At 51.1% G+C, this 13,892-nt stretch overlaps 1 protein-coding gene across 1 annotated transcript; it reads left to right on the forward strand.

Moving 5' to 3' along the window:
* The first annotated feature begins 13,227 nt into the window (after positions 1 to 13,227).
* Positions 13,228 to 13,769, forward strand: LOC112649853 (10 kDa heat shock protein, mitochondrial). Its single transcript, XM_025432352.3, has one exon. The coding sequence runs from the start codon at positions 13,324 to 13,326 to the stop codon at positions 13,630 to 13,632; it is 309 nt and encodes a 102-aa protein (XP_025288137.1). The 5' UTR covers positions 13,228 to 13,323; the 3' UTR covers positions 13,633 to 13,769.
* Positions 13,770 to 13,892: the final 123 nt, after the last annotated feature.

The following is a 13,892-nucleotide window of genomic DNA, read 5'->3' on the forward strand; positions in this document are numbered from 1 at the left end:
TCTTTTCCTTGGTGCTCTCCTTACTTCTGATTGCTTCTGGTTGGCTTTCTTTGGCTAATAGGCACATCACCCCAATCTCCCCAGTCTCTGCCTCCGTCATCACGTGACCCTCTTCTTTCCATGTATGCAATTCTGTGTCTGAATCTCCCTCTCCTTTCCTTTGCAAGGACCCCAGTCGTTGGATTTGGGCCAACCCTAAGTCCAAGAGGACCTCACCTTAACTTGATTACATCTGCAAAGACCTCATTTCCAAAGAAGGTCACAATTCCAGGTAATCAGGGTTAGGACCCAAACAGGTCTTTTTAGGGGACACAATTCAACCTTAGCAAGAAAAGTCACAGTAGGTGGCCTCACCTCTTTGCAGGAGGAGTGAGCCTAAATGCTAAGCAGCAAGATTTCTGCCATTTTGGGGAGACTTTTTCACCTAGAAGAGCTTGCCTCCATCCCTGTCTGGGGAGCTTCCCACTCCCCTTTCAGGATTTCTGTCCCTGGCATTGGGGTGGGGGTGAAGTGAGAGAGACAGGGCTGCCCCGCTTGCCCTACAGTGACCAGGGCCCTTCCACTACCCAGAATCCCTGGACAGCATCTGCTCACAGCGCACCGAGCACCCGCCCGACAGAGCCATCCACAGCTGGCCCCTGCTCTGCGAGTTCACGTCCTACCTGAGGGGCCCCTGCAGGTGGGACACCTTCACCTGACGAACTCTCCTGTGAGGGGCAACTTCAGAGCCTCAGGGTGCCTTCTGGCAGAACTATTTTGAGTCAGGAAGTCTTTCTTCAAAGCCAGGTAGGTTCAGCCCTCATCACTAAGCTGGTGAGGGGAAGAGGGGCAGGGCCCTGTGTGACCAAGGAAGGTGGTCGGTGGTAGACTCCAGTTTGTCTGCAGAAGCTCGGGGAGGCACCAGCAGGGGGTGGTGCATCACCCGCACATCATCCAGGTGGCCGGGCAGCTGGAGGAGGTGCCCTCCAAGCTCTTCTCTGCCGTGTTATCTCTGACGGAAATGCTAATTTGGCTGATGCTGTCAGCAACCAGAATCTGGCCAGACGGGCAGTCCTCACCCCAGCACACTCTGCGGGGAACCAGTGAAGGTCTGCGGCCCATGGTCAAATTACCTCTCTTCCTTCAGGTGTTAGCCTCAGTGCCACCTCCTCCAGGAAGCTTTCCTTGATACCCTTGTCCACTTCCTCTGCTCCATTAACACGATCTCCAACTATTTCTACATCTGACTCCTTCTTCCAGGGCAGAGACCTCCTCTGGGGCTGAACCATGGCTGGTCATCCCTGGATCTCTGAGGGGCCCGGCACATTGTCAGTTTGAGAATAAACTGGACCTGGAGGGTGTTGTGCTAAGTGAAATAAATCAGACGGAGAAAAGACAAATACCGTATGATCTCACTTATATGTGGAATCTAGAAGAAGGCAAAACCAAACTCTTAGATACAGGGAACAGACTGGTAGTTGTCAGATGTTGGGAGGCAGGTGGGGTTGTGTGAAATGGGTGAAGGGGATCCAAACTCTCAGTCATAAAATAAATAAGTTGTGGTCAGGAGCACGGAATGCAAAAAACAAAACCAAAAACAAACAAACAAAAGAATAAACTGAGGGGTGAATGAGAGCATCTGTGCCAGTTTCTGGCTGGTCTGAAGAGTAAGAAGTGAGAAGCCGGACTGGAGAGAAGAGAGGCGCAGGGAGAGGGAACAGAGGCGGTGAGAAGCACCCCAAGCCAAGCCACTGAGAGGGTGGCCTCCGCAGCCAGGGCAGGGCCACACCTGGGAATGGCACCGGGAGGGCAAAGCTCAGGCCCGAGGCCCCAGGCAGAGGTGGGCGAAGGGCAGCCTCGGGCAGCATCGCAAACTGCAGCGCCAGCGGGAGCCCTGCCCGGGCGTCTAACCCTGAGCAGGAGGGCCGCGGGGGGCGGGGGGAGGGCCTCAGCGGGCTCTGGGCTGCTAGCACTGCCCTGGGCCGCGGGGTCCTCAGCAGGCTCTGGGCCGCCAGCACTGCCCTGGGCCGCGGGGGCCTCAGCGGGCTCTGGGCCGCCAGCACTGCCCTGGGCCGCGGGGGCCTCAGCGGGCTCTGGGCCGCCAGCACTGCCCTGGGCCGCAGGGGGCTCAGCGGGCTCTGGGCCGCCAGCACTGCCCTGGGCCGCGGGGGCCTCAGCGGGCTCTGGGCCGCCAGCACTGCCCTGGCCGCGGGGGGATCAGTGGGCTCTGGGCCGCCAGCACTGCCCTGGCCGCGGGGGCCTCAGCGGACTCTGGGCCGTCAGCTCTGCCCTGGCCGCGGGGGCCTCAGCGGGCTCTGGGCCGCCAGCTCTGCCCTGGCCGTGGGGGGTCAGCGGGCTCTGGGCTGCCAGCTCTGCCCTGGCCGTGGGGGGTCAGCGGGCTCTGGGCCGCCAGCTCTGCCCTGGCCGTGGGGGGTCAGCGGGCTCTGGGCCGCCAGCTCTGCCCTGGGCCGCGGGGGCCTCAGCGGGCTCTGGGCCGCTAGCACTGCCCTGGCCGTGGGGGATCAGTGGGCTCTGGGTCGCCAGCTCTGCCCTGGCCGCGGGGGGTCAGCGGGCTCTGGGCCGCCAGCACTGCCCTGGACCAGGGAGCCTCAGCGGGCTCTGGGCCGCCAGCGCACTGCTCCGGGAGCCCCACCAAGCCCCGGGCTCCCTGCAGGTCCTGCCCCAGCAGCTTCTGCGGAGGCGCACAGAGCCCGCCATTTGGGCCGAGCCTGGCCCTGCCTCCGAGCACCACGTGAGCCGGTGCATCGGGCCGAGGCCGGCGTCGGGGGCCCCGGCTGCCCCCTCCCCGGGGCGGACACGGCCGAGGCCGGGTGCCGGAGGCCGCGGAGATCCGCAGGGAGCCGCCGTGTGCGCGCGGGTGGGAGGCCAGGGCAGCCGGCATCCCCCCCAGGGACACCCTCTGCACCCCTGGCCGCGCAGAGTCCCCCCTACTGTGTTGCCTGTGCCCGCCGGACTCAGGGCAAGGGCCCGGCAGGAGCGCGGGAGTGACGGCCAGCACCGCCGCTGCCCGACCGAGGGGCCCAGGCTGGAAGGGCAGCAGGTCGGCGCCCGGCAAGCGCTGCCCTGGGGGGCGCGGGAGGGGCGGGCGGGAGGCGGGGTTGTGTGAAATGGGCGCTGGGCCGGCTTGGCCCCCAGCGCAGGTGGACGCCGCCCGGCGCCCTGAGCCCGGGCCCCTGGCCTCCGCCGACTCTGGGGCGGCCAGTTCTGGGCGAAGGCCCCCGCCCCCCGCTCCCCGCCTCCCGCCCCCCGCCCCCCGCCCCCCGCGCCCGGCTCCCGTCCGAGGGGCCCTGGGGCGCCCGCCTCCCCGCGGCGGCTCTGGGGGGCCGGCGCTGACGCCTTGGAGAGCGGGGCTGTGCGCGCACGTTCATCTCGGTCTTGGGAGTCCAGGGAGCCCCCGGTTTGCGGCCTCCCCCCTTGGGGCGCGGTTCCCCGGGGCAGCGCCTGTCTCCGCGCAGGGAGCGCGCGCAGCAGCGTCGTGAAGGAGCCGCCCCTGCACCTTCCTCAGCGCATCCGGCGCGCGTTCCTTTCCCCCCTTTCTTTTGTCAACAGTTTTCCGATGAGAACCCAGCCGCGGGGACTCCCGTTTCTCTAAAGCTGCTTTCGCGTCATCCTCCAGAAGGTCCCCATAGGAACAGCCAGGCTCTCACTGGCCCCCCCCCCCCCAGGCCCCCAGTTTGCTCTCTCTCCATCCTGTGGCCCCTCTGCTTCCCCTAAGGGGGAGCCGCCCTCCAAATCGACTTCTACGGGTCTCTGCAGTTGTTCTTTGCTTCCATGGACTGCGAGGGCTGTTTTGGTTGCAGCTACTTGAAAGGTGATGTGTTATCATCTATGGTTTTTTAAAAGATTTTATTTATTTATTTAAGAGGAAGAGAGAGAGAGAGCAGAGCAAGAGAGCGAGCGAGAGAGGGACAGAGAGCATGAGCTGGTGGGAGCAGCAGCAGGAGAGGGAGAAGCAGGCTCCCCACTGCGCGGGGAGCCCAGCTCGGGGCTGGATCCCAGGACCCTGATACCATGTCGGGCCGAAGGCAGACACCCAACTGACTGAGCCACCCTGGTGCGCCACCATCCATTGTCTTACTCTTTCAGGTAGGGCTAAGCCATCACTCTGACTTGTCTGAATGTTTCCATCTCTCATCTTTCAGGTCTTTTGGAAAATATTCTATTTTCTTAAGACTTATTTTTATTTTTATTTTGAGAGAGAGAGACAAAGGTGGGGACGGAGGGAGAGAGAATCTGAAGCAGACTCCTGGCAAAGCTCAGAGCCCTGTACAAAGCTCAATCCCACGACCCTAAGATCACTACCTGAACTGAAACCAAGAGTTGGCCGCTTAACCAATTGCACCACCCAGGCACCCCAGAAAATTCCTGTTTTAAGCTCAAGTAAAGAGTTGGCATTTTTTAAGCTCGTTATTGTCTTGGGTGTTGGTGTTTCCTTTTTCTAACAAGAAAAGAGTTATTATCCTACATAACTATGAATCCCAAAAGAGGATGGACTCTATAGCTCATTGGTTCAGTCACTAATGACATCATCCATCATCCAGAACCTATATGATTTCTCCTTCCATGTTATTGGCCTGAATAGGGCGATATAGCCATTCTTTTTTTTTTTTTTAATTGTGGTAAAATATATAGAACAAAATTTTCCAGTTTTCACATTTTTAAATATACAATTCAGTGGCATTCATTATATTCATGCAGTTGTACAATCACCAATTCTATACATTTCCCAAACCTTTCATTATCCAAACACAAACTTGGCAGAAGCAACAACTCCCCATTCCCTTCTCTCCACAGTTCCCCAGGAACCTTGATTCTACTTCCCGTCTCTATGAATTTACCAATTCTAGATATTTCAGATAAGTGGATTCATAGAATATGCATCCTTTTGTGTCTGGCTTACTTCATTTAGCATGATTTCAAGGTTCATTCATGCTGTAGCTTCTATCAGAATTTCACTCCTTTTTGGGGGGTGAATAACATAGTCCATCATATGGATAGGCAACATTTGTCTATCCATATATGCTGATGGACATTTGGGCTGTGTCCACCTTTTAGCTATTTGTGAAAATGCAGCAACAAACAGCAACACACAGGATCTCTTCAAGTCCTTGTTCTCAATTTTTTTGAGTATATACCCAGAAGGGAAATTGCTGGATCATATGATAATTCTCTTTAGCTTTTTGAGGCATTGCCAAACTATTTCCCACAATATCTGTACCAGTTTACATTCCCACAAGCAATGTATAAGGCTTCCAGTTTCTCCACATCCTTATCAACACTTTTTTTTTTTTTTTTTTTTTTTTTGTGAAAGCCATCCCAGTAGATGGTATCTTACTGTGGTTTTGAATGCTTCCCTAATGTTAAGTACACTGAGCAACTCTTCCTCTGCTTATTGGACACTTGTATATTGTCTTTGGAGAAATGTCTATTTAAGTCTTTGCCCATTTTCTAATTGGGTTGTTCATCCTGTTATTGTTGAATTTTAGTTCTTCATACATTCTGGATATTAATTCCTTATTAGGTATGTGAATGCAAATATTTTCTCCCATCCTCTGGGTTCTTTCCACTCTGTTGATAATATCCTTTGACGCACAAAAGTTCTTCATTTTCATTAAGTTTAATTTATCCATTTTCCTTTTTGTTGCTCATGCTTTTGGAATCATCTAAAACTCCACTGCAAAATCCAAAATCATGAAAATATATACCTAAACTTTCTTTTAGGAGTTGTATGGTTTAGTTCTTATATTTAGGCCATTGATCCACTTGAGTTAATTTTCTGTACACTGTGAAGCATAGATTCAACATCATTCTTTTGCAAGTGGAAATTCCCCTCACCTCTCTGTGTGTGTCTTTCATGAATAAATAAAATCTTAAAAAAAAAAAAGAAATAGTTTTACTTCTTCCATTTCAATCTGGATGCCTTTCATTTCTTTTTCTTTCTTTTTTTTTAAAAAAGATTTTATTTATTTATTCATGAGAGACACACACAGAGAGAGAGAGGCAGAGACACAGGCAGAGGGAGAAGCAGGCTCCATGAAGGGAGCCTGATGTGGGACTCGATCCCGGGACTCCAGGATTATGCCCTGGGCCGAAGGCAGGCGCTAAACCATTGAGCCACCCAGGGATCCCCCATTTCTTTTTCTTATCTAACTTCTCAGGCTAGGCCTCTCAGTATGTGTTGAACAGCAGTAGTGAAACGGACAACCTTTGCTTGTTCCTGACTGCTTGAGGAAGTCTTTCAATGCATTACCATTCAGTACGGTGTTAGCTGTTGTTTCCTATATGTTAGTGTTGTTTCCTACTTAATCACATTGAAGCAATTCCCTTGAACTTCTAGTTTTCTGTGTGTTTTTATCATGAGAGGGTGTTAGATTTTGTCAAATGCTCTTCTGTGTTGATGGGGATGATCATGGTTTTTCTTTTCATCCTATTAATGTGTTGCATTGAGATGCCTGAGTGGCTCAGTGGTTGAGCATCTGCCTTTGGCTCAGGGTGTGATCCTGGAGTCCCAGATCAAGTCCCACATCGGGCTCTCCACATGGAGCCTGCTTCTCCTCCCTCTGCCTATGTCTCTGGCTCTCATTGCGTCTCTCATGAATAAATAAATAAAATATTTTTTAAAAATGTGTTGCATCACATTGATTTTTTGGTGTTGAACCCCCTTGCACTCCTGGGATAAAATCCACCTGGTCATGATGTATAACCCTTTTATATGCTGTTAGGTTCCGTTTATTATTATTTTGATGAGGATTTTTGCATCTATGTTCATAAGGGATATTGGTCTGTAATGGCCTTTTCTGATAATATTTTTATCTGGGGCAATGGAGAAGGGAGCTCCCAAACTCTGAGCAGAACCAAGAAGGCAGCTCCAGAATATTTGGAGGCAAGTCTGTCAGCCTTGTCGGGTCAGCATGGCCTCAGGGACCAGTTGGGAGGGCATTGGTGGTGTGGAGTCTCTGTGCAGGCAGGACTGTTGTAGAGGAGGCTCATGGCTGTGTCCTGAACGCCTGATGAGAGTCTGGTACATAGTAGATGCTCAATCGATAATTGTGGAATGAGCTGATGAACTCAAAGTTGGAGAAGTTCCGAAGAGATCCAGTATGATCCTATTTATGTGAAGTTCAAAAGCTGGCAAGTCTAAACTCTGCTGTTTAGGGATGTTTAGACTGTGTTAACGTTTGGGAGCGTGCAAGGGGCTGGGAAGAGGCATGGTGGGGGCGGTACACCTGCTAGGGTTGTTCTATTTCTTGACTGTGGTGCTGCAGCGCCGCCCTGTGGTCACCGAGGACATCACAGCCCAGTGGTGGCAGGGATTTCCCTGGTTGGGGCAGGGCAGCCTGCTGAGGCGCTGCCCCCCACCCCCCCACCCCATCCTGACAGCCCTCCAAGCATCTCTGAGCACCCTAATTCCCAGGCGTTTGGAGCTCGTACCCCAAGCCCACCCCCGGATACCTTAAGATCTGAGGACCAAAAAAAAAAAAAAAAAATCTGAAGACCAGCATCCAGCCCTGAGGAGCAGGGCTGACCTGGGGTGAGTGACGTGAGTAAGACAGAAAATGTAAGAAGGCACTTCTGGCTCAGTTTGTTTGCTGGGTACTTGTGTGATCCTAGGAGTAAGCACCTCCTTAATTGTATGCTGTAGGCACCCTACTCACCTCACCCTAAACCCAGACCCGCTCAGAAGTCAGAGGATGCTGCAAAACCACGTGCATCCTCTTTCGTACCGAATTGCAAATAGGTTAGTTTGGAGCGACTCTCACTGAGGCGACTTTCACTGAGTTTTCCACCCTGTCCCAGGGATGGAACCGGTGGAGAGGGCCGGTTAGACTGCAGGCAGCGCCCAGACGAGGCAAGTGTCAAGGCAAAGGGGAAAGGGGCCGAGACATAAGGCCTTAGCACCGACTGAGAAAGGAGCAGACGGATGGTGCCAGGATTAGCTCAGAGGAACTGACCTTCATAGAGAGCTGAACCTGCGCTGGCTCTGCCGGGATAGTAGCCACAGCAGAGCCGGGTTCATATCCTGATTGTGACAAGTGTGCCATCTATGGCCCAGATACACCGCTTACCAACACCCCCGACACACACACGCACCCAGATGTCATTACTAGGATACCCACTCACTGGTTTCTTAGTCTAAGAGCCTCGTGGGAAGGCTGTGAACCCAAGGAGATAACCTTCACACGGCAGTGAGGCCAGTGAGCACCGACCCCCCGGACCGAGTTACCAGCGGGCAAGCACATCCTGGGAACTGCTCAGAGGCAGGAAGACAGATCGTGGGTCTGGGGAAGGGCAGGTGGACGGGGTTTCCCAAAGCAGGCCAGGCTCACCCTTGAGGCTCTGCAAGGCAGCTTTATACGATAAACAGACAAACCACTTGTCCTTTTAATAATTGTGCCCATTTTATCGCACATTAGCCGAACTAGAACCATCTGTCACAGCTGTGATTTATGTCTTAGGATAAGGCCGTGTAAAAGCAAGTTGGTAAAAACAGTAATGGTAGAGTAAGTTCTAAGTAACATACCGATGTGACAACATTGTGGCCTGTTAATACAGTGAGCGACAAATTGTCCTGATGCGCCTGGGACTTTCCTGGTTTTAGCACTGTGTTCCATGTCCCAGGAACCCTCTCAGTCCCAGGAAAACCAGGACAATTGATGACCTGTAAGTGCCTGAGGGTTGGGATATGCTGATTTCAGGCATTAGTGTCAGGCCTGGGCCAACTCCTGGTCCAACACCCACTGGCAGCCGGACTTCCTGGCGCTTTCGTAAGACCATAGAAGTTGTGGTAAGGTGCAAACGGGAAAACCTAAATGAAGGCCCTGGTGGGGTCCGTGAACATGGTGGGTACTTAATCAGTTCAATATTCATTCAACCAATTTTTTTTACAATAAAAAATTTGACACTTTTATGCAGGAACCATCAAAGTTTTAGTGTTTAATATTTAACAGCACAACTGACCAAAGTCCAAGATGTGAAGTTACCATGTTCAAGAAACTGGGTGGGGAGGTTGGGGGGGGAGAGGAATCACTCTACAAACTACGTAATATGTGATAAGAAAGACACACACTTTGTAACAGAAAATATGTCTACACATACTAGTTGCTTCAGAAAGCCATTCACTCTTCTCTTGGCTTGTAAAAACGGTGTTCCAGATTTCAGTGTAAATTAGCAACCTTCAACTCATCGGTGTGGCAGGTATCTTGTTTTTACCTTCTAGTTCTTCCACCCCAGCCTGTGTCATGAGGTCTGCAATGTTTTTCTCCAGGTCGTCAATGTGACCACTCATGTCATCAATTCTTCCAATGATCTGGTTGGCCATGGTCTGAAATTTATCTAGCATCTGTTGCAGGAAATGTCTGTGCCACTGAGGTGTGATCCTGCATGGTCTTAGGGTCAGACTCAGCCATGTCCCCAGTTTCCTTCATTCAACAAACACTTGAACACCAACTGCACGCCGTGCAGCATGCTGGGTCACCCAACGCAGCAAAGAACAAGCTTATATTATCAGGAAGGCAGTTAACTCACAAAGGTGGTGACAGTAGAGAGGGGATGATATTGGAGTGCTCAGGGCAACATCTGGAGGAAGTAATACGTAACCTGAACCCTAAACAAGAAGCCTCAAGGCACAGGGGCTGGGGCCACCAAGTTCCCAGTAGAAGGAGGGCAGGCCCAGTTGTGAGAGGGAGTGCAGGTCACCCAAAGGAATGGAAGCAGCACAGCCAAAGACCATGCCATGGAAGCCATCAAAGGAGTTTGGATTCTTTGTTCTGGGCAATGGGAAGCCATTATGGTTTCAATACAGAGGAGCATGACCTCATTTTTGTCTATAGTTAGAAAATAAATTCACCCAACAAAGGCAACTGCCTGAGCTCAAGCCAGATGCTGACTTGGGTCAAGGGGTGTAGCTGCAAAAATGAGGAGGCACCTCAGAGACAGACCTGGCAGGACTTTAGATCAGACATGGGAGGGGAGAGAGAGGAATCACGGGCAAGTAAACAACTCACTGTGACCTGGGTCACGAGAAGCCATCGTTGGGGCATGTGTGGGGATGGGGGCTTTGGGAGACTTTAAGTCTGGCTTATGATAGGCTGAGTCTGAGCTGCTTGTGTAACATCCATGTGGAGCCAGGAGGGGATGCAGGCAGATATCTGGGTTGGAGATTGGGACTTGGGGTGGAGACGCATCAGCTCACAGATGGATTCTGGTATTAACTCATTTAACATTCACCACACCATGAGGCGGGCACTAGTCTCACCCCCATGTACAAGACCAAGGCAGAAAGGCCAATGAACGGGGCTCCAGTAGGGTATATTTTTATCCTTTTATTTATAATTCAACAGTTGGCCTAATGTATTGTGCTCTTGACTATTCTAGGTTGAGTACTCTCCAAGCCTTTAGGCCTTGGCTAAGCGAGCATCTGCTGAGCTTGTGCTGTTGGCCAGGGCAGCAGTGTGAGAGGAGCCTAGGAGAACCCCTCCTTCTCTCCATCCCTCTCCGTGATCAATACCTCTTCTGAAAACAAACAAACAAACAAACAAACAAACAAAAACTCTTCTGGCCAGATATTCCCATCATTAACCCAGCTCCCAACCTGAGGGTCCCTAAGGGATCAATGAGCACATGGAACTAGACAAACTACCTGCATGTCCAAATGTGTAAGACAGTCTTTAATCTACATTAAGAACCAGTGATATTATTCACAATAGCCAAGAAATGGAAACAAAACAAAAAATTCATCAGTGGATGAATGGCTAAAGAAAATGTGTCATATAGACAGTGGAATACCACCCATGAGAAAGAAGGAAATCCTGCCATTTGTGACAGCATGAATGGAACTTGAGGGCATTATGCTAAGTGACATAGGTCCGGCAGGGAAAGACACTGAATTGTATCACTTATACGTAAAGTCTAAAAAAGGCCAACTCAAGAAGAGAGTAGTAGAATGGTGGTTGCCAAGGGCTGGTGTTGGGAGAAATGGGGAGAGGTTGGCCAAAAAGCAAATTTATAGCTATGATATAAGGTGTGAGGATCTAATGTAAAACGTTTGTGATTCTTTCTTTTTTTTTTATTTTTATTATTTTATTTTTTTATGATAGTCACAGAGAGAGAGAGAGAGAAGCAGAGACACAGGCAGAGGGAGAAGCAGGCTCCATGCACCGGGAGCCTGATGTGGGATTCGATCCCGGGTCTCCAGAATCGCGCCCTGGACCAAAGGCAGGCGCTAAACCGCTGCGCCACCCAGGGATCCCCGATTCTTTCTTTTAAATGTTCAAGATTTTTGTAGAGAAAAGTAACCAATGGCAAACACTGTGAGAGCCCTGAGAACCCCTGTGAGAACCCCTGTGAGAGCCCCTGGGTAGAACTTTCCCATGAACACCCATCCTGCTGGTTTGACAGCTAGAAGATACTCAGAGCTCTTGAAGGGACAGGACCAGTGGGATTTGGGAGCAGGTGGTGAATGTGGACAGATCCATCCAAGGTAGGGCTACTGCCTGCCCCCCAGGGAAGAGGAAAGGGGCTGTTCCATGGCCTCTGGAGCACTAGAGGGTGGCAGAGGTGAGTGGGTCGCTCCAGATCCATGCTGTGGTTTTTCTTTTCTTTTCTTTTTTTAAAAGATTTTATTTTATTTATTCATAGAGACAGAGAGAGAGAGAGGCAGAGACACAGGCAGAGGGAGAAGCAGGCACCACACAGAGAGCCTGACGTGGGACTCGATCCCGGGTCTCCAGGATCACGCCCTGGGCTGCAGGCGGCGCTAAACCGCTGTGCCACCGGGGCTGCCCCATGCTGTGGTTTCTTTCTGAGGAGACTTTGCTCAGAGCCAGAGGTTTGAAATGGGCAAGCTTCTCCCATGGGAATTCTGGACAGAAAAAGTGAGACTATGCTCTGAGGGAACTGTGACCTAATGAGCCAAGACTAGCAGTGCTGAGGGAAGTGGGTGAGAGGAGAGCAGGGAATTCCCACTCCTGGCCCTGTGACCAAGGGCCAGTGCCTTTCCCTTTCTGGACCACTTTTCTGATCTAGGTACTGAGGAGCTAGGTCATCTTGAAATTCTACTTCCCACCCCAACATCCTAATTTTGTAGCTCGAGAGCATGAAACTAGCACTGATCTTTGCATGATGCACTTCGAGGCATGAAGGGTACCCCACGGACAGCTGGGGAGTGGCCACCAGGGCCCACGTGGACATGGGCAACCCCACTGTGGAGAGAAGGCTGCTCTGTGCTCCTCTGGGTCTCCCCTCCAGGATGGAACCTTGGAACTTAAGCCCAGTTGGGTAGCATGTCTACTTGGACAAATCACCCTAATCCCACCACACTGCCCCCAAACCAACACTGAGCTCATTTTCTTGGGCCTTACTGACCTGAGCTCCCATTCGGCCCCTCCTTGCCTTTTCTTGGTGCTAAAAAAAAAAAAAAAAAAAAAAAAAAAGCCCTTTCTGGGTGGCATGCTGGGTTCATTTTTTAAATATTTAATATTGTAAGAAAAAATAATGTGAAAAGATTTTTTTTGGAGTATAAACATACATTTTTTTTTAAATCTCCTACACTTAGAGAGCAATTATTCAGCTATAGTCTACTTTCCTGAATTTTCTCAGTCCTTTTTCTCAAATTTTAACAACTGACATATAGTATCTTCTCCCAAAGCTGTGATTGTTTTGGTAGCCCATTAACCATTCCTTTGGGGATCCACAGCCTTCCCAGTGTCCTGCCCTCTCCAACCCTGAAGGCCAGTCCGTGCCCCCTGCCTGTAGTGTGAACGTCAGGGAGTAGCCGGAGCTTTTCTGCTGGCACCAGGAGTCCACACTTCTGCTCATCCTCTCCATTCAGAGCTCCCCAGATCTTGCCAACGAGTCCTTTTGTTTAGTGTTTTGGTTGCTTAATGCCAGATCTCTTTGAGAGCTTCCAGCATTCCTGCCTCACCCTGCCCATCAGAGTAGAGCCGAGGAACACCTCCTTGGTTTCCAAGGCCCAATGCTACCTGTCTTCTGGGTGAAAGGGAGAGGAGGGGAGCGGGAAAGAGACTGTTCTCAAAAACCTCACCGAGCTCCTGTGGTGTGTGGGACTCTGGCCAGTATCAGTGTTCTTCACTAGGACGGTATGATGGGGGACACCTACTACTCTCTGCCAGACGCTGCACAGCATACAATGTACCATCCCATTCCAGACAAAGTAACTGAGGTGCAAGTGTGTTAAGTAATTTATTCAAGGTCCCCTGGCATCTTTTTTCCCACGTTCACGTGGCCTGGGGGTCGGACTGCGGGTCTCCTGGCGGCGGCGGCGGCGGCGGCTCCAGAGCGAGTGGGACTGCGGCGGCCGGAGGCATGGCAGGGCAGGCGTTTAGGAAGTTTCTTCCCCTCTTTGACCGGGTTTTAGTCGAAAGGAGTGCAGCTGAAACTGTAACCAAAGGAGGTATCATGCTACCAGAAAAATCTCAAGGGAAAGTGTTGCAAGCAACAGTAGTGGCTGTTGGATCGGGTTCCAAAGGAAAGGGTGGAGAGATTCAACCAGTTAGTGTGAAAGTTGGAGATAAAGTTCTTCTCCCAGAATATGGAGGCACCAAAGTAGTCCTAGATGACAAGGATTATTTCTTATTTAGAGATGGTGACATTCTCGGAAAGTATGTGGACTGAAATCATTCTTTCTTAAAACGGCATGAAGCGAAGCTGCCCATTCCAGTGAAGTTGTGAAATCTTGCATCATGTAAATAATTTTCATGTCTCTCTTTTATAATAAACTAATGGTATCCAAAAAAAAAAAAAAAAAAAAAAAAGGTCCCCTGGCATCGAGTAGTAGAGCTGTGTTTTGACCACACTGCTCCTGGGAACAACGGCTGGGCCTTCCAGGATATGCTGCGAATGACCAATGAGGTCTTTAAACTTTGGAAATGCCT

Source organism: Canis lupus, chromosome 19 (assembly GCF_003254725.2).
Source record: "Canis lupus dingo isolate Sandy chromosome 19, ASM325472v2, whole genome shotgun sequence".
Classification (NCBI taxonomy): domain Eukaryota; kingdom Metazoa; phylum Chordata; class Mammalia; order Carnivora; family Canidae; genus Canis; species Canis lupus.